Genomic DNA, 25,802 nt, shown 5'->3' on the forward strand with positions numbered 1-25,802 from the left:
TCAGTTGCAGAGTGATATTGGCGTTAACGTTGTTTTCTGTCTGTCTCCGATTGTTACTTATCTCTTTGAGAGATATCGAGTTAACTCCCTGCAATTTGAAATTCCGCATGCCCCTTTTAGCCACAAAGAACTCCACGTTTTGGGAGTTAATAATGACGTCATTTTTTTCTTCAGATGATTGTTTCAACATGAGGAAATCCATTCCCTGCTGACACGCCCCTTGCACAAAGGTCTGCTAATAGACTTCACTAGAATGGACAAAATATGATTGGTGGATACAAGTTGTAGTGCGTACCAGAGCCCACCAATCACAAGCCAATTTTCGCCAAATAGCTACAGCGGGCTTTGTTTTGTTACATATCCCATTACATCCCCACACGTGCACTCGGCAGGATCACTAGGATGAGACATGATCCTCTCATAATTATTCAGAGTTTCTCCTAACAGAAGATTTTGACTACGGTACATTGGCATCGTGTATCATTAATTAGATATCGTCCAACTTTCTGAGAAGCGGATGTGGATACTATTTGACTCATTGTTTTCTTCCAACACTTCATTTTTGCCTGATTTAAACTACTGATACAAGAGGTAAGTTGTCTTTATTTCGTTTGCTTGTTTACGAAATACGTTGTGTTTATTTTGTTTGTAAGTTGTGTTTATTGTTTTGGCTTGTTTACGAAGTTGTGTCTATTTTGTTTGCTTGTTTACGAAATACATAAATTTATATAGGGCTCGCGCCTATTAATAAAGCTTTCCAAAATTGGCTGTTGATCGCTGACTTTGCAAACCTCGATGATGGATAATTTTGTACAGACGTTTAGTTGTTTAATCAAACGATTGAACATGTAGTTCTGTGAGTTCCATGGTTCACCATAGGATTCAGATTTAAAAAAAGGCGCAGAGTTGTTTTTAAAAACTGTCTTTAGACATGAACATTCTTGAAAAGCTGATTTTAACTTTTGTCTCTGCAGTTACACTTACAAAATAATGTTCGGTAATTGAGGGTTTAAAGATATATTTCTAGACTTTTTGTTATCACTTTCATTCTAATTAAAAAGATTAATTACAATTACATATAAAGTAAATGAGAGTAGGCCTAATCGAAAGTTTTACGAAGAGTGAAAGAGTGAGTAAACTCCATTATTCGACTTCAGAGCATGGAGTAGAGCCACTTGTCAAGCGGCTCTGATCTCAACCACTGTGCAGTGTTTTATGATCATGTAATCAACACCTTGCTGAGCTCAATTGAATTAGACGGACGAGATCTGTTTTTTACGAGGTAACAATTGCTCCCGGTGGACCTGTGCGATTTCGAAAATCGAGCTTCTTTCTTTTTCTGTAAAGTTTAGAGAGATGTTAGGCGAATCCTGTCACTCAAGCGTTTTGAGTTATGGCTAATTCTATTTTAGGGTGAATGGGAAACTGAGTCAATGTAAAAAAGTCAGCCTCCTGGTTATGGAGATATTATTCAAGGGGCACTGAGGGCAACATAAATATTGTTTAGGTGCAATTCACGATTTTGAATGGGGGCATGGGAGGGGGTGGACCTCCGCTGGGGGGACGTGCCCCCCCCCCACCCCGTTACGCCACTGCTCCTTAAGAAGAACGTGTAGAGCAGAGTCCCCCAAGCCGAAGTCTGTGACCAAACCATGGTTTCGAGAAAGTCCTGTAAATTCGCCCATCCATGATGCATGTCTTGCTTTGGATCATGGAGCGCAACATATGAGAACAGTAAACCCCATGGGGGGGGGGGGGGGAAGGGGGGGGGGAGGGGGGGGGGAGGGACTTGCATTTTGTCAAGGCTATTTAGAAATTTTCAACCCAGAAACTTCCCCCGCAGCTCACTAGATTCGGGTCCCTCCCGCTGCAGTGTCCCTTTTCGGATATCACGACAAATTGCGTTGTTTTTTCCCCGAGACTGAAGCTTTGTCTTACAGCTAGAAGACAGTAACGAATTCAGCAACAGCTCAAAAACACAATAAGAACAAATATGACAATTGTTTTTGAATTTATTCAAGGGCAGTTTAGTAAAGCCGGTCCCAGGCATGCAACTTTTCCTCGGATCAGCTGATTTCCTCTTTTTTTCACTTCCAATGTGTGCCATTGAAAATAGAAAAACACTGTACAAAGTCTTGGAAAGTGTTGAATTTCCTCTTTTTTGTGACTTCCCAGTTGCATGCCTGCGGTCCACGACCAGTCCTGAAATTAGATCTAGAGCGCACACAATTTTATTTAATTGATTTAGAATGACTATCCATTGTAAGTCTTTTCACGCATCTGGTCCACATGTTGGGCTGGCTTTAGCCCATTCATTGGAATTACTGGAAAATCATATGCAGGATGGTCCAAAATAAAAGGGAATTCACTTTTGACAACAATGTTCACGTACTTTTACAAATTGTTGATTAGTAGTATACTGGCCTTTAAGCATAAGTGACGAACAAATCGTGAAATTGTATAATTTTGTCTCTGAGAAATGGCAGTTAGAACATTTCATGTGCGAAACCTGTTTGTCCACGGAGACATGGAACATTCCATCCGCATGACTTAAAGACAAAATATTAGCACAAGGATATTAGCACAAGGATTGTTAGTTCTACTTCTATTTCGAAAGGGTAACAACCGTGACATTTGATTGTTATGTGATGTCATGCAACAATGAACTTAATAAAAGTCTCAATAAAAGCTACCAGGTCAAACTCAAAGTATTTTTTTGCAAGGTTTCTTATTTTTGTTCGTTCAATTTACATAGAATAACACGTGGACATAACTGATTTTGGTGACTTGTATTCAAATTAGTAAAAAATCACTAAAACTAAGTTTTTCACCATGCATGTTTGAAGGGCTACACTTTAGTCCTATTTTGAACCACCCTACACGACTGCACTGCCCGGTTCTCTTCACCAGCCTACAACTAGTCTGCGTCATACAATCAGTCAGTCAGTCAGTGAGAACAAGAGGACACCAGAATAGCCCTCTGTAGAATGGGATGATCAGTAACAAAAAGTCCTTTCATAAGTCATATATTTGGCATCCTGTGCGACTTTGCTGGCCTTGGCTTGACACACTCCAGACTCATGTACCAGATATTTACAGGTGCTAATATCTTCACATTTGATTTGTACTTATCAGCTGAACATATAAAACAGAGCAACAGACTCGCAAAGGAGAACCAACCAAAGAAAGAGTCTTGGTTTGTCCTTCAGGGTAAATTCTGTGGTACAACCCAAGGTCTTCTTAAATCTTGACTCTCCTTTGTTGGTGTGTGGGTCGGTTGAAATTATGGCCGTAAATCTCTATATTATGTAGTTTTTGTGATAAATCCATCGTTATACAACCTTCGCGAGTTACGGGCTGGTGTTTCAATCTTCGCAGAGAGATAGTGGCGATATTTAAACATTTAGTTATTTCTGGGGAAACTTTTAGCTTTCAGTGGAACATCATTCATGCGAGTGGATGACAAGTGTTGGTTTTCTGAGGAGTATATGTGATGTTCTTATGGTTGGGGGAAGTTTTTGTGAGAATGTAAATGATGTACGGAACGTATTCACATTTCACAAACAAATTGGACAACAATGTCTTCAAGCACAGACCAACGTCTTATCGACCCTTTGGCGGAATATGTTGCGATCTTATTGTTCACAATTGTCAAATTTCTTTTGATTTGAATGGATTAAAATGAGTCATATTTTTTGGTTATATTAATTTTTAGTTATTACTTTTTACCTCATCTATTAATGACTATCTGTCTTGATGAAATGGTGTGCACTGTGTAGATGGTGTTTCACCATTTTTAGTCCAACACCTTCCATTTTGTTCACGACCTAACTGTCACTCTATAACCATATTCAATGTTCTTCTCATTTTGCCCAATGCATGCCAATTCATGATTTCTTCGTTCCTTTGTTTACAGTGGCAGGTTTTTAAGCTCTCTGGGATGATTTCTGATTTATAGCCGACCCTCACTGAAATACTGGCGGGTGGCCTTGTTGGGGTGAATTTTATGGTCGAAACTTGAGAGAAAAACCAAGTGTTTCATTAATTTGCAGAATCTCCAAGCCTGCACTGGCTGAACTAAATATAACTTGGACTTTTTTTGGTTTTATGCAAAGTCTGTATGCACTTTTAGTTTTGAATCATTTGACGATTCCTTTTCAGGTGAAGCCCGGTTCATACTTCATGCGAATGCGAATGCGAAGCGAATTTGACATCATGAAACATTCGCTGCGAAATTCGCCGAGTTGAAATGTGTTCAACATTTACGAATTCACAGCGCGAATACTCCCCACGATGTCACAAATTTGCGTTCGCTTTCGCTTTTGCGCCGAGTATGAACCGGGCTTTAGTCGTTACAAGACGAATGTGCTCTTACGTTGCTTTTGAACCATTCAAAGACTTTTTGTTAAAAAATGTCATTTTTAGTTGATGGGCGTGGTACAAAAAAAGTTCAATTTAATTTTGTTTGTCCTGGTTAAACTCCTGATCGAGCTGAGATGTGCCATCTTGGACAAGATTTAGGACTTATACCTTTGTAAGAGGAGAAATGCGTCTTCAAGACAATAATCTCATTGATTCTGTTCTTCCATCAGGGTTATCCTGAGATTTCTGTAACTGAACTTGATTTCAAGGGGATGAAAGGGAAACTCTGGACAGGATTCTGATTGACAGACACTTTGACGATGGCACGACGGACCAACAGGTTGTGCTTATTGGTTCTCCTAATGCTGGGACTTTCAGCGGGTGAGTAGATGCAGTTAGAATTTAGCATTGTGATGATCTATATTCACCTCGATCGTTGCATCTACCTAGTATATTGGAGGGAAGTATAGGCAAGCCGTACGTCGGACCTACAAGGGTATAGTAATATCGAATTGACCGGCAGTTTGCTAGCTCTGTCGGAGCAACATGGGTCTAGGATGCTCGAGTTTTTTAGGCTCATCATTTTGATCTCTCTTGACCTTTTACTCAAGTCGTGTTTCGTTATTTTTTTAGGGGGTAGGATGGGGGGAGCAGAGGGGTTGTTCCAAAGCTAGAGGTTATTGTTATACTTATGTCTAATGCATCCTTGATCTCATTCCATTTATGTGTAGTCGAATCTGAAGCCGATGACGATTCATGGCTAGGTGACTGGGGACCCACTCATTGGCTGGAGGAGCTATGCCACTGGGTCGGTAGGTAACAATCTAACATATGAACAATCCAATGAGCATTGGTACAGCCGAAAAACAAATCCAACACAGTTTGTAAGCCTATAGACCCTGTGTGCAGTGTTTTGGAGTTAGGCATTGTTTGTAATATTTGTGGGGCTGTATTATGGAACTAAATCTCGGCACGGCAGTTTGGTCAGAACAGAATAGTATAGGAGTATAAGGAATTATCACTCATTACGTCCCGTGATACCAGGGGCCAATTTCGTAGCGCTGCGTAAGCACCGTAAATATGCATAAGCACAAAAAAAACCTTGCTTAATATAATCAGGATACCGGCCAAAACTCCATGCGATGTACATTGCTTGTGACTGGTATTTAGCTTTGTTTACTTAAAATAAAAATCGCATAGAGTTTTGGTGGGTAACCTGATTATATTGAGCAAAGTTTTTTGTGCTTAAGCAAATGTTGTGCTTAAGCAGCTCTATGAAATTTGTGATTGGTTCACTGTCTGTTCAACACGTAAACATGCTTAGTAGTAACATGACATTTCAAGTGTGGGTGCTGTGAATGATCTTTTCTGACCGAGAGATATTAGACAAAAGACATGTTGGCCATTAAAAGTCCTGACGAAACTACACTGCATATGACAAACTGTAGATCTATGTTTTGGTTTTACATATTTATTATTTTTCCCGGCAGGAATGTGTGATGCCGTTTGCTACGGGGATCTCGGCTGTTTCTCCAACGAGTTAGCGTGTCACAGGGACTTCTTCCCCCCGATGCGGCCGGCTGAGATAGGTACGCGTTTCACGCTTCACACGCGCGGTAGTCGCAACGCGCCGGCCCCGTTGAACCGCACCGGCGGTGACGGTGCTCTCTGGCGGTGGGACTTCAGCGCCAAACGGAAGACGATTTTCATCATACACGGATGGGGTGAGACCGACAACAAGGCATGGGTGTTGGAGTTGAGGGACGCGCTACTTGACAAGGTTGGTGGTAGTATTCTTTTAAAAAAAATTCTGATTAAAGCCCGCACACCTGCCCGATTGCGTTTTATATTTGGTCACATGGTGATCACTCATATGATGACCAGTCAAATGATGACAGTCATGTGACTTCCTTCGTGAATCTAATTGGTTAACATAAATATTACGCACAGTGAAATCGGATCCGGTGAAATCAGGTCCGAAAAAAAATTCAACATGTTTGATTTTATCCGGTCGCCCGGCACAAACACGGTCAGATCTGTCCGAATTCTCAGCACACACCTCTGTGCGTTGGCCCGATGATCTGGGGAACCGGTCAAATCGGGAAGGTGTTCGCCGCCGGCTTAACGTTGCAGAATAATCGACAAACATCAGTGGACAGTGGCTTGATGGGGGCGGGGGGGGGGGGGGGTGTTTCGTGTCACGGGATGCACACACCCTTCGTGAGTGTTGTAGTTGAATCCCTCACAAGTCCTCACAATCACAAGTCAATTACAAGTCCTCCAGTGTCAAGTCAAGCCGCAAGATATTAAAATGAAGTATGGCATAAGGATTATATTTATGCACCCTTAAGGTTTATAATTATTCACCCAATGTTGCTAATTGAGACCAGTGGCGCACCCACTTCATTTTATTTTTTGTTGGGGGGGGGGGGTTAAATTTGTTTTTGTAGTCCCACTTTTTGACCGTGGCGTTTGAGTAATATAATAGGGGTGGAAATGCCGCTACCAACGTCAAAATAGTCCCCCCCCCAAAAAAAAAACAACAAAAAAAACAAAACAAAAAAAACCAACCCCAAAACAACCCACCAATTTCTGCGGCCAACAATTTTGAGCGACTTCTAAAAAAACCAAATTTACCAAAAAATTTGAGCCCCCCTCCATATCCTGGGTGTGCCACTGATTGAGACCGAACTTCAGAAAGGATTTGAAATGAATTCGACTACAGTTTTGTTCAACCGTTCAGAATAATTTCTTTCCCTCTAGAAAATGGGACCCTCCGAGTACCCCCACCAGTGGCATAGCCCGGGGGGGGGGGGGGGGGGGGGGGGGGGAAGGGGGGGGGGGCGACGACAGTCCCCCCATGAAACCTTGTCGCCCCCCAGTCGCCCCCACTGAGATTTTGAGTTTCTCAAAATTATCATTGATCTACATGACGCCCCCCATGAAATGTTCCAGCCCCCCAGCGCCCCCCCCCCCCCCCCCCACTGAAAAATTCCTGGCTACGCCACTGCCCCCCACCCTGCACCTTGGAAATACTTTTGTGAGAGAATTTCAGACTATCATTCTAAAATTCTGAAGATGAATAGGGCTAAAGGCAGACATCTCATTGAAGTGCAATTTTTAAAGGCATTTCGGCGTTGCAAAACAGCATGTTTTGACAATATCAGATATTATTTATTTACAACGATTCAATAACACTTGGCACTGTTTCCTGTAAAACTGAAAACAAAGACACAGAAAGTGCGATTATCGTTATAATTATGGGGCGCCAATACAGAAACAAAATGAGCACATGAAATGTTGATTAGCCGTTATCATTTTCAACATTTTCTCATTGTGTATAATGTATCGTCCTAATCATTTTTGTCGTGTATCTGATGACAGGCTGACGCCAATGTGATAACCGTTGACTGGGAGGAAGGCGCCGACGAGCTGAACTACATGAAATCAGTGCAGAACATACGTGTGGTAGGACGCGAGGTCGCCATGACAGTCCAATACCTGTACGCGCAGATGGGTGTGGATCGAGCAATGGTGCATCTTATCGGCCATAGCTTGGGTGCACATGCCGCAGGGTATGCTGGGAAACACTTACGGAACATTGGTCGAATCACTGGTGAGTTTAGGACAGTAAGGCCAAGTACAAAAAAAACGAACCAATTTCTCGACTGTGCTGGCTTCCTTTTTCCACCTTCCTCTCTTGTATTCATACATTTTGCAATATTTTTCAAAATACAGGTTGAGTAAAAAAAACCCAGAAAACCCAAAGGGTGCCCCCATACTTTTAAAAAGATGTTCTGCATGTAGCGTTTTCCAAATCAAGGATATGAAAGCTCAATTAATAACTTTCTTTTAGTGAACGAATCGTTCAGATCGCTCATGTACTTTTCCAGTCATGGAATTTAGAACACCGTTTATGTTAACCTTGTCCACGGATCACAATAAAGGTATGTGATATTTTAGCAAAACAAAAACTATTTATATACCGAAAAAACACATCAGAACACTCTCATAACCATGGTAACTGGCACTTATAACATTTATTTAAAATCTGCTGCTTCCAATGTTTAACTATCATGCTTTACAATGTCAAGAGTTTAAAGTCTTGCCTTGCCTTCTACTTGGCTTCCCGGAGACTTATGGGATTCTTCTGATATCATTTTCAGGATACGACACGGTTTCATTTTAACTGAAATATCCCGTTACATTAATGTAATCTGTGAAGGTTAAAAAACGGTGTTTGTGTTCAAAATTCCATAACTGAAGTACATGAGCGATTACAACGATTCTTTCACTAAACGAAAGCTTATTGATTGGGCTTTCATATCATGGATTTGGAAAACGCTACATGTAGAAATTCTTTTAATTTTTTTTTCAATATGTTGGCTTTTATTTCCAACAATATTGTACTATATAGAAAAAGGTAATGGCTCCTATGAAAACAGGTTTGTATCAGCAAAAGAGTCGGAAAAAAGGAAGAGTCCATTCGCTGGCTCCTTCACTTTTTCAAAAAGCCCGGACGAGACACTATTTTACTTTTCTATTCGGCCATGGAGTATTTTTTTTCGTATGGCGTTTAAATCTCAACCCCTTGCACAAAGCTGATGAAACTCGCTCTATACAATTTGTCATGCCTTGTTTACATGATCTGAACTTAACAGAGATAATAAGGATTAAAAGAATGACTTTTTTTTACACGTACCGGTATATAATAGGTCAACCTGTACATTAAACCTAAAGCCAAATAGCGAAATTTATAGTGAGAATTATTGTATACTCTCCTTCCTACTCTCCTCAGGTTTAGACGCAGCGGGCCCCGGCTTCGAAAATACCGATGCCGGCTGCCGATTGGACCGAAGTGACGCCAAGTTTGTTGACGTCATTCACACAAGCGCCAATAGGCTGCTAGAAGGTGGTGCTGGCATAGAACAAAAGGTATATACAGTGTACTACAAAATCTGGAATTTCGCCAGTTAAGGTACAACGGACATTACAAATAATTATTGGAACCTCCTTGAATTACGCCGGACATTAGAAATAATTATTCGGAACCTCCTTTAATCGTTGAATCAAGATTTTACTTGCTTTTAATCATTCAGAGCCAAAACACTTCTAAGGCTAAAAAAAAGTCTCCGGTTTCTGGTATGCGCGCGCGTCGCCGTAGCCATGCGCGTCGGCAAAATGAAAAAGTTTTTTTTTTCAATGAAAGATGATTTCTCAAAACCGCTGAACTCACTGGTTTGACTGGAATCCTGCTGCTGCAAAATTTTAACGTGTTTTTAGATTGGGTTATGGTCGAGAATAAGCTTTATGTGGCCTCTCTGGACTCCCATATATTTGCGCTAAGTTTAGTCGGGCACCATTTGCAGTGGCATCAGCCGACATTTGAAGCCAAGAAATCAGGGGAAAAAAAAAAAGCCGCGTCGCCGCACCACTTTTGGGCAAGCTCCATACCAGAAACCGGAGACTTTTTTTTGGCCTAATGGTTCACATTTTAAAAGAAACAGTGAGCATTGTGAAATTTTTGTCAGATTTGGATCAAGAGAATCTATACTAAAGCTCGTGCTCCAGAAAAGTATACATATAGGCGTACAGTCATTAAGATAATACCGTACAAACGTTGTCAGTGCATGGCTGAACTTTCCATCGTGAGCGCCGTGCTTCTTGGAGCACAAAACCCGATTGGAATTAAGTGTAGCTTGCTGTCCTTGTATACAACTTTAGCTTGCGTAACGCTGTTAGAGATTCATGTGGCGCAAATGATCAATTTAGTTATGCCCAACACGATATGCATGAGACGGAGGGGTACCCCCCCCTCGTTCTCCCTATACCCTTTGCAAACCCTAGACTATTGTTACCTAACACCTCCCCCTAGATATCTCAAAAGAATTCCTGAGATTCTGGTAACGCAATGACCAACACAAAAGAGGGGGGGGGGGGTGTTTCCCTCCGTACCCCCCCCCCCCATCTCCCTGTACCCTATGCAAACCCTACACTATTGTTACCTAACACCTCCCCCTAGATATCTCAAAAGAATTCCTGAGATTCTGGTAACGCAATGACCAACACAAAAGAGGGGGGGGGTGTTTCCCTCCGTACCCCCCCCCATCTCCCTGTACCCTGTGCATACCCTAGACTATTGTTACCTAACACCTCCCCTAGATATCTCAAAAGAATTCCTGAGATTCTGGTAACGCAATGACCAACACAAAAGGGGGGGGGGGTGTTTCCCTCCGTACCCCCCCATCTCCCTGTACCCTGTGCAAACCCTAGACTATTGTTACCTAACACCTCCCCCTAGATATCTCAAAAGAATTCCTGAGATTCTGGTAACACAATATGACCTGGTAACACAAAAGGGGGGGGGGGGTCCCCTCCGTCCCATATCGCGCTACAGCTGAATTTAGTAAAGCCTATCGTTTGAAAGAAACAAACAACAACGAAAGAGTGGCCTTCGAGACTGGTCTTTTCCTGTGTCCTTATTCATGCTCTTTCGCAAGTGTTTTCGGGTGTCTTTTCTTTGACTCCCCGTACAAAACCGGACCGTGGACTGAGTCCTAAAACTGCCTTCACCATTCAAATGGTGGAAGAGCAATTAGCATGTGTAAAAGTGGCAGCTGTTTTGAAGACTCATTAAGTTACGAAGTTGTTTATTCCATCGGGGGTGGGGGTGGGGGAGGTTTGGAGGTGTATGGCTGGGTGGTTGACCGTATCCCTTTACTTTCCTTTATCGTAGATAGGACACGTAGATTTCTACCCCAACGGAGGCCGGAGCCAACCCGGCTGCAAATGGTGGATGCTCGGTTGCAATCACGCGAGATCTCACGCCTACTTCACCCAGAGCCTGCGAGATTCCTGCCGGTTTCCCGCCGTGCCGTGCGAGACTCTGAGCGACTTCCGGTCGGGCAAGTGCCGGTCGTGCGGCCGTAGAGGGTGCCCTTCCATGGGGTACGAGGCGGTCCGAAACCGCGGCAGCCAGGGCAGCTACTACCTGAAAACTCTGGGAAGGAGTCCGTACTGTAACCCCAAGAAGTCTCGTTTCCGGGACAAGTTTCTCAGGCAGGGGTCGACAAATGACGTCATCACGACAAGAAAAAGAAAACTAGGTCTGACGAAGAAAAAACGCCAACAAGTGCACGGTTAATCGAGACATTGTAAACGTACACATCTAGGTATATGAACGAGATTTAAGGCCAAGGAATGTTCGTGCTTTAATATAAGTTCAACATTGTTACCCAAGACTCAACAATCCTGCACGTTGTATCGGATACACAGACACGTTTTTGCTACAAGTTGTTGGGATATACAATAATTTGGTCATAGGCTGTATTCGATCATGTTGATGTGACATAATTTAGGTCTTGTATAAAACAAAAGAACGAATGTTTCATATTTCGTGCAATGGAAAGAACAATTTAATACGGTGACAGGCATGTTCCAATCCACTCAGCTTCGCCTCGTGTAAAGGAATGGAAAATGCCAATCTGTCATTTTATGAAATTATTCTTACTATCACACTCATAAACATATCTTATTATTTTGTAAATTGGCTTGTTATTTCTCATAAAGTGGATTTTTTTGAAGAACACTTGAAGAACATGCGTGACGATCGCGGGGGGGGGGGGGGGGGAGTGGTCGCGGGAGGGGGAGTGGTCATGGGCGCCCGCCTCCAATTCTTTTTGTTTTGTTGCAGGAGTAGGCCTTCAGTTGATATGTATACAACTTGTGGTGCATACAACTGTATTTTTAAACGAAACATGATACAATAAATCACGGTTACTGCAACCTACACTCGACTTGGATCTTTTAAATGAAGCAAGTTGTCTTCACATGGTGCTACCGCAACAATTTATCTTATAGCCTCCATTAGTTAGAATTCACCTTACTGTCATGTCATCAGGAGTCATCGGGAAAGTAAGACTTACACCAGGGCGTTCGATTAGCCATCACGTGATACTCTTGCCTGCATTAGTGTCAACCACCACTGTCTCTAGCGCGAGCGGGTCACTGCCCGAGTGTGACCTTAATTTTCCCCAGAATGCCCGTCGAAAAACATGGCACCCAATAGACACATTTCGTGACTTCGGATTTCCTGGAGTGGGCCCCTTGAATTGACGGGAAAGCTTATCGAATGACGCCTGGGTAAACCAGTCCTACCCTATAGTCAACTGGCTTAATTCGATCCATTTTTATGCATGCAGTATGCAAGAATAGGTGCTTATAATGCACGGCGCGGCTACCATTTTGGATTTATGCAAATAAGGTATACCATTCCACTACAATTGCCAGGTGTCACCCTTCTTAAAACATGCTTTGCATGGCCCATAGAGACTATATTCCGAATTTGGTGCTTAGGACCAGTCGGTCACGATTCCACCCATAAGCCATCTGATTACCCAGGAACTTGACGAGTGGCGAGGATTCACTGAAATCTACAAATCGCTCTTACCGGATTTCTTCCATATTTGCAACAGTGTAGGACACGAATGTGGAAAGTCCATCTGAGAGCCCCACTATTTCCGAAGGTAGCTTCGAGTTGACGCTGAATTTCGCTCAATAAATTAGGCCTAACTTAATCTAAAGGTTTTCGCAGCAATTTTAAAATGTTTATGATTCGAATTCACCGTTTGTAACATTTAAATTCGTCAATCAGACATCGATTTGGCGCACTTCCAATGTTTAATTTCATCTTTTGTCAGACAATTTCAAATTCATGAAAATTCAAACAATGAGCACACGTTTTCGTCCCGGAGTATTCAATTTCGTCTCGTCTACGCCCAATTCAAAATCGTGTTATTCAGAAATCTAATTCGTCCAACTGATTTGTTTCAGACGAATTCGATCTCTGAATGCTGCTTAGACAGCTTAGAAAACAGCTTAGACGAATTTGATCTGTAGTGTAATGACGAATATTCTCGACCCAGTGACTAAAGAGGGTGACCAAAGTTTGAAATTGAATGGTAAATGACCAAATAGGTTTGGTTAAATGCGTGTGGATTTTTTTCTCGGAAATTGAATGTTAGAGTTGGTGAATTAAATGATTTTTATGTAGCTGGGAAAACCTATTTTAAAATTTAAAAGTATAGCTTGTATTTAGAACAGCATTTTATATTTATGTGGGGTCATTCCATTTTTTCTCTCCAAAAGATTCTTCCATTTTGTCGTGGGTTTTGGTTTCAGATGGCGTTTCGTCTAGTTATGATTTTGCTCGTTGCCATGGTAACTCTGGATTCCGTGTGCAGTGATTTCACCAAGCTTTGCCCTGAGTTTCCTGGTAAGAAAAAGCATTATCAGCAAGAAATAAAAATATTTTTAAATTTCTAAAGGAGGAGTTGAGGTGAGAGTGTCCCTTAACAAGATGCAATCACATTTTTCTCTCGAATTTGAAGTTTATACTGTATTTTCAAAACCCCATAAGATGGCTATACTGAGTGCATTGTTGCCGGGGTGCGTAATGTGTATTCCCAGGACGGTTGGGGCCAAGTCATGAATAATTCAGTAGTTTCGATCGGGCCAGTATGTTTATTCATGAGAACAGAACAATGGTATCAAGAGCAATGTTGTTATTTAGTCAACCAGTTACATTCAATTCAAGTACGGTTGTGGTCAAGTTAAACATAGTGGATAGCGAGATAAGCTACGGATGCAAAGATCCCTGGTTCGAACCACGTCGTAGCTGCTCTTTTCATCGAATGTTTCCTTCTCTCAATTTATTGTTGAAATATATTTAATTTGAGGAAAAAACGAGAACGCGGCATTATTTTACCCCGAGGTGGCGCTGTTGAATGAAAAAAGACACTTGAGACACAAGGTGGCGCTGGGTAGAAAACACTGGAAGCTGGTTACTGTAGATGGGTGCAACCCTGCAATAAAAATCTCATAGACACTAGTGCTAAATGTGCATACCTAAAAATTCTTGTAAAAATACTCGGCACTCTCACAGCTATTCAAGCTGCACAGAGAAATGATGATCAACATGTCATCTTTCAGTTTCTTTTCATTTTTTGGTGGGTTGACCATTGACTTTTCGAGATATTCTCACCCAAAGAAGACGACCCCTATTTTCCCCAAAGCGGAAAAGTAGCCATCTTCAAAAACGATCCCTCCAAAACATGGCAACTTTCGAGTCCAATAACATCCAAAATGCTCAGAATTGGAAGCCCCAGGTCCAGGCCAGAGATTCATTGCCATATCTCTTCAATTCCCCAATTTGATGGCTCTCAAAACTCTCTAATATAGAATATTTTGAGGGTATAACTTTTATTCATGAGCTCGGCGGACGGATTTTTGGCCTATTTACAGGCATGCACCCAGATGGTTGCAGACCAGAAAATTAACTGCCATAGGCCTCGGTGATAAAATACCCCCACTTTTCAATCAGGAAATAAAAAAACTCTGAAAGTGATTGAGACACTCATAAAAAATAGAGCTTATTTCAGTTTTAAGGGTGTTTTGGGGAGAACTCCACCCAAAGAGGATCACCCCTAAAAAAAGTAGTCCTGAAGCCCATCGCAATTTTGAAAAATGATGTTCCTACGTTCCATGGCAAAATGAAGCTAAGTTTTTTAGGGCCTAATTTCATCCAAATTTCCCATTCACTGTTGCAGTCCTGATTATTCTTATATCAGGTCAATATACAGCTACAAGCAAGGCTCTTCAGAACAATATCCTCTTTTTTGTTTTTGTCTTTCTGCAGGAAGTAGACTTTTCTTAACCCCTTGGTATTACCCGGACTTGGCGTCAGCCCGGACACGCTGCGATGGATGTGGCATGAAGCTCTGCTCACTCGAGCAGCTGAAAACAGGCCTATAACTTATATGTCTTATGTCTTGTATAAGTTTTAGTTTATTCTTACATTTTAACCTTTTCATCCCACCACCAGAAACAAATAAATCCTGTCGGTCCAAGCTTCATATCAGCGTCTGACTCATCGGTATCTGTGAACATAAACATAACAAATCACCCTATATTAACAAAAAAAAAAAACACTTTATTTTGAGTATCCGATGATTACTATGATATAGAATAGGCGTGGCAAGCGGGGGGTAAGGGGGGGGGGGGGTATTTACCCCCCCCCCAATATTTTGTAAAGACTGCCCTTTTCTATTCAAATGAGTGCCCTTTTTTCACCCGCACTTACCCCCCAATATTTTGTAAAGAGTGCCCTTTTTTAACAAGTGCCCTTTTAAAAAGTATGCGGTTGCCTTTTTGGTGCCATTGGCCGTTGCGGTGCCTTTTTTGTTAAATTCCCGCATGTATCTCCGTTAGAAGCACCATATATTGTCCGTTAGTGTGCATAATCGTCGGTTTTGAACAGCGCCACCTTCGACAGATGGTACAAGCTTTCCCCCCCCACACTATTTGATTTTACGGAGGCCAATTGTCCGGGGAAAAAAAAACGTGTCTACATTTCAGCACGGATGTGCAAGTGCCCTTTTCAAAAAAAAAATACCCCCAATAAAAATGACCGTGCTACGCCACTCTATAGGGCCTACACAACTTTGCTTGGCCAAAATGCAGGCTTAGTTTTACCTTTTCTTTTGACTTTAAATTCTTTAAGGGTTTTTATACTCTGTGAAACTGATTCCAAACTGTGGTCGCAGGGGCGGATCCAGGAATTTTCGCTGCGGGGGGGGGGGGGGGGGGGAGGGGGGGGGGTTCATCATCAAAACATTCTGAAATGTAGTCAGGTGTTATTCTCCGGACACTTGGCCTCCGAAAGTTATTCTCCGGACACTTGGCCTCCGAAAATCAATAGGTGTGTGGGGGTGTGAGTTTGTGTTACATACCCTATGTGGACTTGTGAACAAAAGAGGTCCACATAATGCAGGTTGTGTTAACCTTATGTGGACTAAGCCGTGTCCACATAAGGTTTTGCCCTTTCTGGAAAACAGGTTTAGAGGCATTTTTGGGTTAGGTTTATTTGTAGCAGAATGAAGAGAAACACTATAGGGAATCATAGAAACAAAAGTGGGTTAAAAGAGTTTTCACAGTTTAAATAAAGTTATTTTTTGTACCGAGTTTTCTTAACTACACGAAAACAAAGCAATGTCCACACTAGGTATGTAATGTAAGTCTGGGTGTGCGTGTGTGGGTGGGTGTGAGCTTGTCTTACATACGCAGTGTGGACTTCCGAACAAAAGACGTCCACATAATGTAGGTAGCAGCGACGAAGTGTGGACTTGCCCACGTCCACACAGTGTTTCCCCATTTCTGGAAAACAGGTTTAGAGGCATTTTTGGGTTAGGTTTATCTGTAGCAGAATGAAGAGAAACACTAAAGGGAATCATTGAAAAAAAAATTGGGTTGTAAGAGTTTTCACAGTTTGAGAAAAATGAGTTTTTCCACTGGTGTTCCTTAACTACACGAAAAGAAAGGAAAGTCCACACTAGGTATGTGAAACAAGTCTGGGTCTGTGGGTGTGTGTGTGTGTTGTGTGGGGGGGGGGGGGGGGGGGGGTTAGGGTTAGGTTTAGGGTTAATATACCCCCTCTGGATCCGCACCTGGGTCGATGAGTGGTATTCTGTGAAAACGATCTTCAAATCCAAATTTGAGAGCATGTTGGCGAGCAAGGTTTTTTTTTTGATTTAGAAAACTTAAGACTTAAAAAAAAAGACGTTCCGTAATCCATTTGGTTTATGGAGGTCGTCTTAAAGTCAAACTGTTTGGCCAAGGTGAGTCTTAAGCACGCTTAACTACAAGTGACATTCAGTTAGCGAGTCAGTGAGCCAGTTAAGCCCGGCGCACACCTGTCCGTTTTTTGCCGGTTCACCGGATCTTCGGGTCATCGTACAGAGGTGTGCGCTAAAAATTTGGACCGATCCGACCCTACATCGGGCGACTGGATGAATTTTTTCGCATCCGATTTCACCGGATCCGATTTCACAGGACGCAATATTTATGTTAACCAATCAGATTTTACGAAGGAAGTCACATGGTTGTCTTCATGTGACTGGTCATCATGTGACCGATTTTTGGACGGAATCGGGCATGTGTGCTGGTAACGTTGTGGTCTAACCTCCGGTGAAAAACAATATAGGCCTACCGGTGATGCGGTGATCCGGAAACCGGTAAAATCGGGAAAGTGTGCGCCGGGCTTTATAGTCAATAAGATAAATAGAAAGTAGGCCGAGCTTTCCGGATCAGCCAAAATCACGATATTACTATGTGGAAGACATGCACTTACGGTTTTTTTTTGTTGGCGGCCATCGACGCACTTTATGCAGACGGCGTGTTTAACCACGATTATAGTGTCTACCGCAGAAGCCATTATGCTTGCAAACAAGGGGGTAAGGGCAACTATGTGGTTTCCACGGATGACACGCTAAAATGGAAAAAAGAGAAATGGAAACAACAGTCATCTCAATAATTAAAGTACGCAGAGTTGTAAAGAGTCACTGATTTTTGTGACTCAGTCGAGTCGAGTCATTTTAAAGAAGTGACTCGAGTCGAGTCGAGTCATTAGGTCAAGAAGGTCGAGTCGAGTCGAGTCACAGTGTGTAGTCAAGTCGAGTCGAGTCGACCCAAAAATTAAGCTCGAGTCAATTCGAGGCAAGAAATATTTGAACACTATAATTACAAATAAAGACAAGAGAGAATTTGTATCACTAACAGTCAACAAGAAGTGAAACTTCGGTCTGATCTGGTTTGGCTTTGGGTCTAGAATTGTTTTCCTTTTATGAAAGGTCTGACCCAAATCATGAAATCCAGAATGTTTTAAATTTATTTTCGAGCCAACAGCAGACAAAACAATACCAAAACAAAACCCAGCTGGAATAATTCAATAGGTCTCAAGAGAGAGCATGTGCATGTGCACAAAGATTAAGAAATCAATTTCAGGGGGCCTAAATCCTCAAAATAAAAACAAACACTAAATGTGAGTCTTGGATTTGTAAAAATTGTGTGTAAAGCTATATACCAGTTTGTTAGGCCTAGGGCCCATAGCCACTCTAAACAAAACTAACCCCAAAAAAGCTAATAAATAAAGAAAATCTGGGGCAACTCGGTCAGGGGGCGACTTGACACAATCATCTCCAGACATGCTTTTTCTTCATCGTTTTCGCCCGATAAATCCCCATGAATATCCGAATTATTCATTATTCACCCAAACACATCAGCTACAGAAAGTCTACCTTTATACCTGCTACTGAAAACCAGAAGTGGAAAAATCCTCAATTTTGAGCAAAAAAAAAAAAAAAATCAAGGAACATGACGGGGAAAAAAAGGTTGCAATCTGACGCCACTTTTTTTTCATTTCAAATAGTTCGAAGTATTTCAACTAAAGGGCTGCAAGCTGAAAACAGGAACAATTCTGCGATTTTACTGTGATGAGCATCGCTACCTAGTTTTACGAAAAACATAAATGAACCAAAACCAACAACATACCACCTGGAAAAACCCGCGGTCATTTCACAAAACATTCAAACAAGGAATAGTATGGCCAGGAACTGCTTAATGAAACAAAGACCAGCGAAAATGGCGGCAACGGTATCTTACCTTGACGGGACTCAAGATCGTCAGTTTTCGCATCATATTGCCGTGGAGACTCTGAAATAAAATGAAAAGGCTATCTCTTGTGACTGACGGAGGCAACATGCTACTTTCAATACCGTGATTATGAAACAATCAAAGAAAACCCGATCTAGCTGCATCAATGCCAATTCTATTTACTTCGGTTTTGTTTTGTTTTTACAAATTACCTTCCATGGCTGCGTCTCCGAAGACGACACCCAGGCACACCAGAAGAACCAAGCAGGTAAAAGCCTTCATCTTGACTCTAATTGTCAAAGGAAATAAAAACCAAGACGATTAAGCAGCATGGTTTGGCCACAACCTTCACAAATCACAAAAAAATACATTAAAGCGCAGGCACTATACAAAAAGAGAAGGCATCGGAAGTACTAAACATTTCGCCCAAACCTTCTCTTTTAAACACGAATGGTATGAAACCAAGAAGAGCTTGAAGCAAGTCGTGTGTGTATTCGAGTATCGTGAAGAAACGAAGAAAATTTGTGAAATTATCAATATAAGTAATGATAGCTTTAATGTAAACCTAAGGAGGAAAGGTATGGCACAGTGTTCCATGCTATCAAATCTACCCTACCTGATGGTCCGAACTGCAACAGACGATTGTTTTAAGCAGACAATTTGCTGAAATGTGGATCATCAAACAAACTTGGGTTTCTCACCAGAATGCTACGTTGGGCGATGATAATGCATAATCAATGGTTTGCTTTTTAAAACACATCTTAAGGCCAAAAAAAAATAAGTCGGTCTCTGGTCTGCGCGCGGGTCGATTTAAATCATGCGCGTCAATCTTTTTCTTTTTTTTCTAAAATGTTCCGCGGTAGCTCCAACAGCGCCCTCTATTGCCGCACCTCCTCATTTTTTTTTTACCAAAGAGCACCAAGGAATGGGAAATTGCACCAAGGCAAATGATCGAGAGCACCAAGGCAAATTATGGAGGACAACAATGTACATGAGGAAACCAAAAAAGCAACATAGTACCCCACCTTGTCTGTACAATCCAAGCTTGAAGAAAAAAAAAAGCCGCGTCCCCGCGTCAATTCAGGAACTTTGGTCTGACCAGAGACCGAATTTTTTTTTTTTGGCCTAAAAGTCAGAGGTGTTTAAAAATCGAATAACACTTACATCACGCTGTTCTTGAGACCACGTCGGTTTGGAAGAGGAAAAATATATGTGGCTTTTCAGTTGTCGACGGTCGGAATATTGGAAAGCGGACGAATCCGCGGCTTTTATAAGTCGAGGCGGCACTGAACAGTGGCGTGACTGGGGGGGGGGGAGCCAAAGTAACGATGGCTCAAATGTTATGATAAAAGTATCATCTACTTGTAAAACTAATAATATGTCCAATTCTGGGCTATCACATAACTGACTTGCATGTCATGTTATCCTTGATAATGAAATATGGAATGAAACTGCAAACTGATAACAGAAACAATGAATGATATATTGCCCTGGCGTGAGGTATGCCTTTGCCGTATAGTAGCTTTTCACCAAAGTTGCCCACAGTGGCGTATGCAGGATTTTGTCAACGGACTTTAAACTTTTCGTGCCGCAGGGGGGGGGGAGGGAGGGGTGTAGGTGGGGGGATTACCATTACCGAAATGTAGAAATGTTTTTTTCTCCGGACACTTGCCCTCCCTAAAAAACTCATTATTATGCATAATGCAAATTATATGCCCATTTTCAAGGCGCTTTGTAATGGTTGTATGAGCGGGTTTTATTTTGTGGATTGATGTCAGAACTCTCTTACCATTTTATTAAAATAATTGCTGAAAATAATACGTGTCAAAAAATCCGCCGGGGAGGGGGGTGGGGGTGGGGGAAGTGTCCCCCTGCCCCCTGGATAGCGACAGCTCTCAGTGGTTTTGTACACGATTTGAGATCATGGACGTTCGGTCAATCGTGGACGTATTGTTTGCGCCCACATTCTTTTGTCCTTCGTCCACGATTGCCGGTGTTTACACACGTACCCACACACACGCTTACATAGGCATAGAAGTGGGGTAATTCCTTTGTTCTCGTGTACTAAAATTTTGAAACGTCGCACACTTGTGTCAAAATGCTCTTATTTAACCATAGTTAATTTCCTGGGCTGAAATTCGGACTTAATATCCCTTTTCTAAAACTCTTCCATTTGCGACAGATCAACCCACCTTCGAAATTCCTAGTTTTTGAGTAAAATCCATATATCTATTTCTTGAAAAACTTGGCAAGTCGGTGGGCATTCCTTGTGGGGTACCTCCCATAGTTCCGGTACCCCACAAGGCAGTGTTTGTACACGCACACACCCACACGTACGGCAGCACAGCTTCGTCTAGCTACGCCCGTACAGACAAACGTATATATGTGCTATACTTCTTGGGGGCTATGGTGCCATATATGCTGTTAAAAGTAGTGCCGGAAAACAAAACGTATACATTGTAATGGCAATGACAACGTAATATATCACCAAAGCAACCATTCTGTTGTCATATTCAGTTTCATATTCAAATATAGGGCCCCCGTGAAAACCCCAGTGAAAAAAAATATCTGTTACCATTTAATGGGCCATAACCCTTTACTTGGCTTGTCACTATTATTTTTCTGGCTGCGAATAGGTCAGTATGCAGTGCGCATGCCGAGCGTATTCAGGACGCACTCGACTTATGCCGACCGCATGCTTGACGCACTTCTGAGCGTATTCCCGCCGCATTTCCGCCGCTCGCCGTTCAGCGTGCGTTGCATCTGCGCTGCAAGTTAGTGTTCGTGACGCACCCCGTCAGCATATGAGCCGCATGTATTGGACGTATACATAGCGTACTTGCAGCGCAGATGCAACGCACGCTGAACGGCGAGCGGCGCAAATGCGGCGGGAATACGCTCAGAAGTGCGTCAAGCATGCGGTCGGCATAAGTCGGGTGCGTCCGGAATACGCTCGGCATGCGCACTGCATACTGACCTATTCGCAGCCAGAAAAAATTAGTCCCCTTACCAGTATGTTTCAACCAGTATGTTTTTCAACAATAATTACGCCAGTTACTTTTTTGGATAGCTGCAATTGATGGACTCCGGCTTTAATAATACAATAGTATATACCTTTCTACGCTCTGTTGGCAAACTGCACATTTTGCCAACCATGCGTTGCAAACTACGTATAAGGAAGGTCCAACACTGAAATGAATTACAGATCACCAAAATATTATTTGATAATTGGAAATACAACATTGTCAACAAACATACAACATAATTTCTGCACATGCCTTTTTACTGTGTCGTCATTTTGGACCCACTTTTTTGGACCCACCCCCGCCAAAAAAAAGGGGTTCTAGATCCGCCCTTGCTCGGAACCTGAACTACTTAACTTCTCTACCTGATGTGACGGGAATATAATCGACGATTATTTGCGCTTCGCACGTACCGTAGAAGATCGGGAGTTGATGAATAGTGGTTACATATTAAAGGTGAATTCGATAACCCTTGCAATCATACAAACTAACGTTGGGGGGGGGGGGGGTCAGTCAAGTTCGTGCTTCAAGCGGCAGGGGGCCGCGCTATAGGTTCATAATAGCGTCACTAGATAATGCCTGGACAAGAAAACCCTTCTTTAAAAAATAAAACAAGACTTTTTGTATAACATAAACTGATGTGTTGTCTGCTAAAAATGTGCGTGCTCTGGTAACTTCCAGCCATCTGGAAGTATATTCGGTAACGGAATATAGTCTACACATTCCAGGGAAATTGATGCAACACAAACTCTGGTGTTTACTTTGAAGATTATTTAATGTCCCAATTGACACACGGCTAATTTGACTGATTCGCAGACAACCTTCTCACATTCGTTTTCGAAATTGCAAATCATTTTTTGGGATATTAATTTTTTTTTTATCTCAACAAGTTTGAGCAATATAATACCACTTTAAAGGTATCGATTTGAAGTTATAAAACCTATAAATAATGACTGTTGTTTATTTCCGTCGTTACCGAGTGAAATGATGCAGCAGCATTATCGTACCAATTACAACTGCCATAATTTATAGCGTCTATAATTTAGTTTTGCTTCCGTTTGAATTGATCATGTTCATAAATAAAAGGCCTTCTGAAATTACAATATGCCAACTGCTGTCACCGAGTAGAGACTAGACCTACATTGTTGCAGTTCTCATTTAATTGACATGCCAGCAGAAATCGCAAAATCATGTAGACAAATACCACTTTCCAAGTTATGTAAAACAAAATAAAATCTATGAATTCCATAAATTATGGACTAACTGGCTGACTGACTGGCTCCCCGACTGACGGACTGACTCCCCGACTCCCCAACTGACTGACTGACTGACCGACTGACCGACTGACTGACCGACTGACCGACTCCCCGACTGACCGACTGACCGACTGACCGACTGACTGACTGACTGACTGTCACTTGTTAATCAAACTTCCTTAAGACTCACCTTGGCCAAACATTTTGACTCAGACGACCACCTAGACCCTTTAGGCCAAAAAAAAAAGTCTCCGGTTTCTGGTATTGAGCTTGCCCAAAAAGTGGTGCGGCGACGCGGTTTTTTTTTTTTTTTTACCTGACTTTTTTGCTTCAAATGTCGGCTGATGACTGCAAATGGTGCCCGACTAAACTTAGTGCAAATATATTGGAGTCCAGAGAGGCCACATAAAGCTTATTCTCGACCATAACCCCATCTAAAAACACGTTTATTGTGCAGCAGCAGGATTCCAGTCAAACCAGTGAGTTTGGCGGTTTTGAGACATCATCTTTCATTGAAAAAAAAAACTTTTTCATTTTGCCGACGCGCATGGCTACGGCGACGCGCGCGCATACCAGAAACCGGAGACTTTTTTTTTTTTTGCCTTAAACCAAATGGATCAGGGAGTTATTTTCCATTTGAGAAATCCTCCAAGCGAACGATTCAGGAGTTCACCCCAGAATAAAAATTCCTAAAGACACCAATGACAAATGCCCATACTTCAAATTTTTTATACTCTCACAAGTGTTTAGGCTGCACAGAGCCATGATGATCAAAATATCATCTTTCATTTTCATTTCAATTTTTGGTGGGTTGACCGATGACTTTTCCAGAAATTCTCACCTCCCAAAAAAGACAACCCCTTAAACTAGTGATGTGATCCAAAGTGGAACAGTCTAGCCATCTTGGAAAAAAGATGCTTTCAGTTGGATGAAAAACAATAAACGGAGAGCTGGATAGTGTTTATTCAAAATTTCGGGAACAAATCCCCGGATTGCCTTAAAGCATAGTATCATCGACCCTGTTAACAGAATGACCATTCTTATAAGTTTCGCTAGATCAGACTAAGACCCATTGGCGCCATGCAAAGTGGGGTCAATTTTGCATTTAATCCAAATTTTGAGAAAAAGAACGAAACCAGTATCATTTGATAGCTTGGAACTTGTGGACTTTGGAAATATAACTTAAGAATGATTTTAGATCAGACTTATTAGGCACGAAAAGCGCAGGAGTGGGCGTGGCCGTCACCCGCTTCTTTTTATTTTCGCTGATACCGTTGCAACGCAACAGTAGAGGAGAAAATGAAACCAGTTTGTATTGATGCCTTAACACTCATGGAATATAGAAATATAACTTAAGAGTGGTTTTAGGTCAGATTACTTAAGAGTGGCGGGAAAAGCACGGAGGGGGCGGGACCTCAACCCCCTACCACGTCGCAAGGCATTTGTTAAATCCTGCCAAGTTTCTTTCACAGGTGTTCTGCTGTCTTGCAGTAATTGTGACATGTCAGTGCCGATTAACAGATTGAATTGAAATTGTGCAAATGTACTACAAAATTGAAATTGGGAAAATGAAACCATTTTTATTGATGCCCTGGCACGGGGAGTCAGTCAGCTAGTCAGCCAGTCAGCTGGGGAGTCGGGGAGCCAGTCAGTCAGCCAGTTAGTCCATAATTTATGGAATTCATAGATTTTATTTTGTTTTACATAACTTGGAAAGTGGTATTTGTCTACATGATTTTGCGATTTCTGCTGGCATGTCAATTAAATGAGAACTGCAACAATGTAGGTCTAGTCTCTAACCGGTGACAGCAGTTGGCATATTGTAATTTCAGTAGGCCTTTTATTTATGAACATGATCAATTCAAACGGAAGCAAAACTAAATTATAGACGCTATAAATAATGGCAGTTGTAATTGGTAAGATAATGCTGCTGCATCATTTCACTCGGTAACGACGGAAATAAACAACAGTCATTATTTATATAGTTTTAAAACTTCAAATCGATACCTTTAAAGTGGTATTATATTGCTCAAACTTGTTGAGATAAAAAAAAATTAATATCCCAAAAAAATATTTTGCAATTTCGAAAACGAATTTGAGAAGGTTGTCTGCGAATCAGTCAAATTAGCCGTGTGTCAATTGGGACATTAAATAATCTTCAAAGTAAACATCAGAGTTTGTGTTGCATCAATTTTCCTGGAATGTTTAGACTATATTCCGTTACCGTATATACTTCCAGATGGCTGGAAGTTACCAGAGCACTCACATTTTTTAGCAGACAACACATCAGTTTATGTTATACAAATAGTCTTGTTCTATTTTTTAAAGAAGGGTTTTCTTGTCCAGGCATTATCTAGTGACGCTAAAATTTGGCCCCAAAAAAGTAGGTCCAAAATTACGACACAGTAAAAAGGCATGTGCAGAAATTATGTTGTATGTTTGTTGACAATGTTGTATTTCCAATTATCAAATAATATTTTGGTGATCTGTAATTCATGTCAGTGTTGGACCTTCCTTATACGTAGTTTGCAACGCATGGTTGGCAAATTTTCAATTGGTATGTTTTGTTTCACTTGCAAACTACTATTTTCCGAGTATTTGCAGAACACCCCCTCAACTCCAAAGCCACCTACTAGAAATCAATGGCTACGCAGTCAAAGGAGATTACAAAAAA

The 25,802-nt window shown here is 41.7% G+C and overlaps 1 protein-coding gene and 1 long non-coding RNA gene across 2 annotated transcripts; one reads left to right on the forward strand and one right to left on the reverse strand.

The window, feature by feature from the left end:
• Positions 1-384: 384 nt before the first annotated feature.
• On the forward strand, positions 385-11,967 carry LOC119737060 (pancreatic lipase-related protein 2-like). Its single transcript, XM_038211132.1, has 7 exons — positions 385-591; positions 4,593-4,743; positions 5,094-5,174; positions 5,853-6,142; positions 7,747-7,978; positions 9,161-9,297; positions 11,099-11,967. The coding sequence occupies exons 2-7, from the start codon at positions 4,683-4,685 to the stop codon at positions 11,504-11,506; spliced, it is 1,209 nt and encodes a 402-aa protein (XP_038067060.1). The 5' UTR covers positions 385-591; positions 4,593-4,682; the 3' UTR covers positions 11,507-11,967.
• A 3,253-nt stretch (positions 11,968-15,220) lies between these two features.
• Positions 15,221-20,082, reverse strand: LOC119737161. The gene is made up of 5 exons (XR_005272342.1): positions 20,014-20,082; positions 19,062-19,138; positions 18,859-18,909; positions 17,549-17,686; positions 15,221-15,299 (listed from the first exon to the last, which is right to left on the reverse strand). It is a non-coding gene; the product is annotated as an uncharacterized LOC119737161 (long non-coding RNA).
• Positions 20,083-25,802: the final 5,720 nt, after the last annotated feature.

This window comes from Patiria miniata, unplaced genomic scaffold (assembly GCF_015706575.1).
Source record: "Patiria miniata isolate m_02_andy unplaced genomic scaffold, ASM1570657v1 HiC_scaffold_3, whole genome shotgun sequence".
Taxonomy (NCBI): Eukaryota; Metazoa; Echinodermata; class Asteroidea; order Valvatida; family Asterinidae; genus Patiria; species Patiria miniata.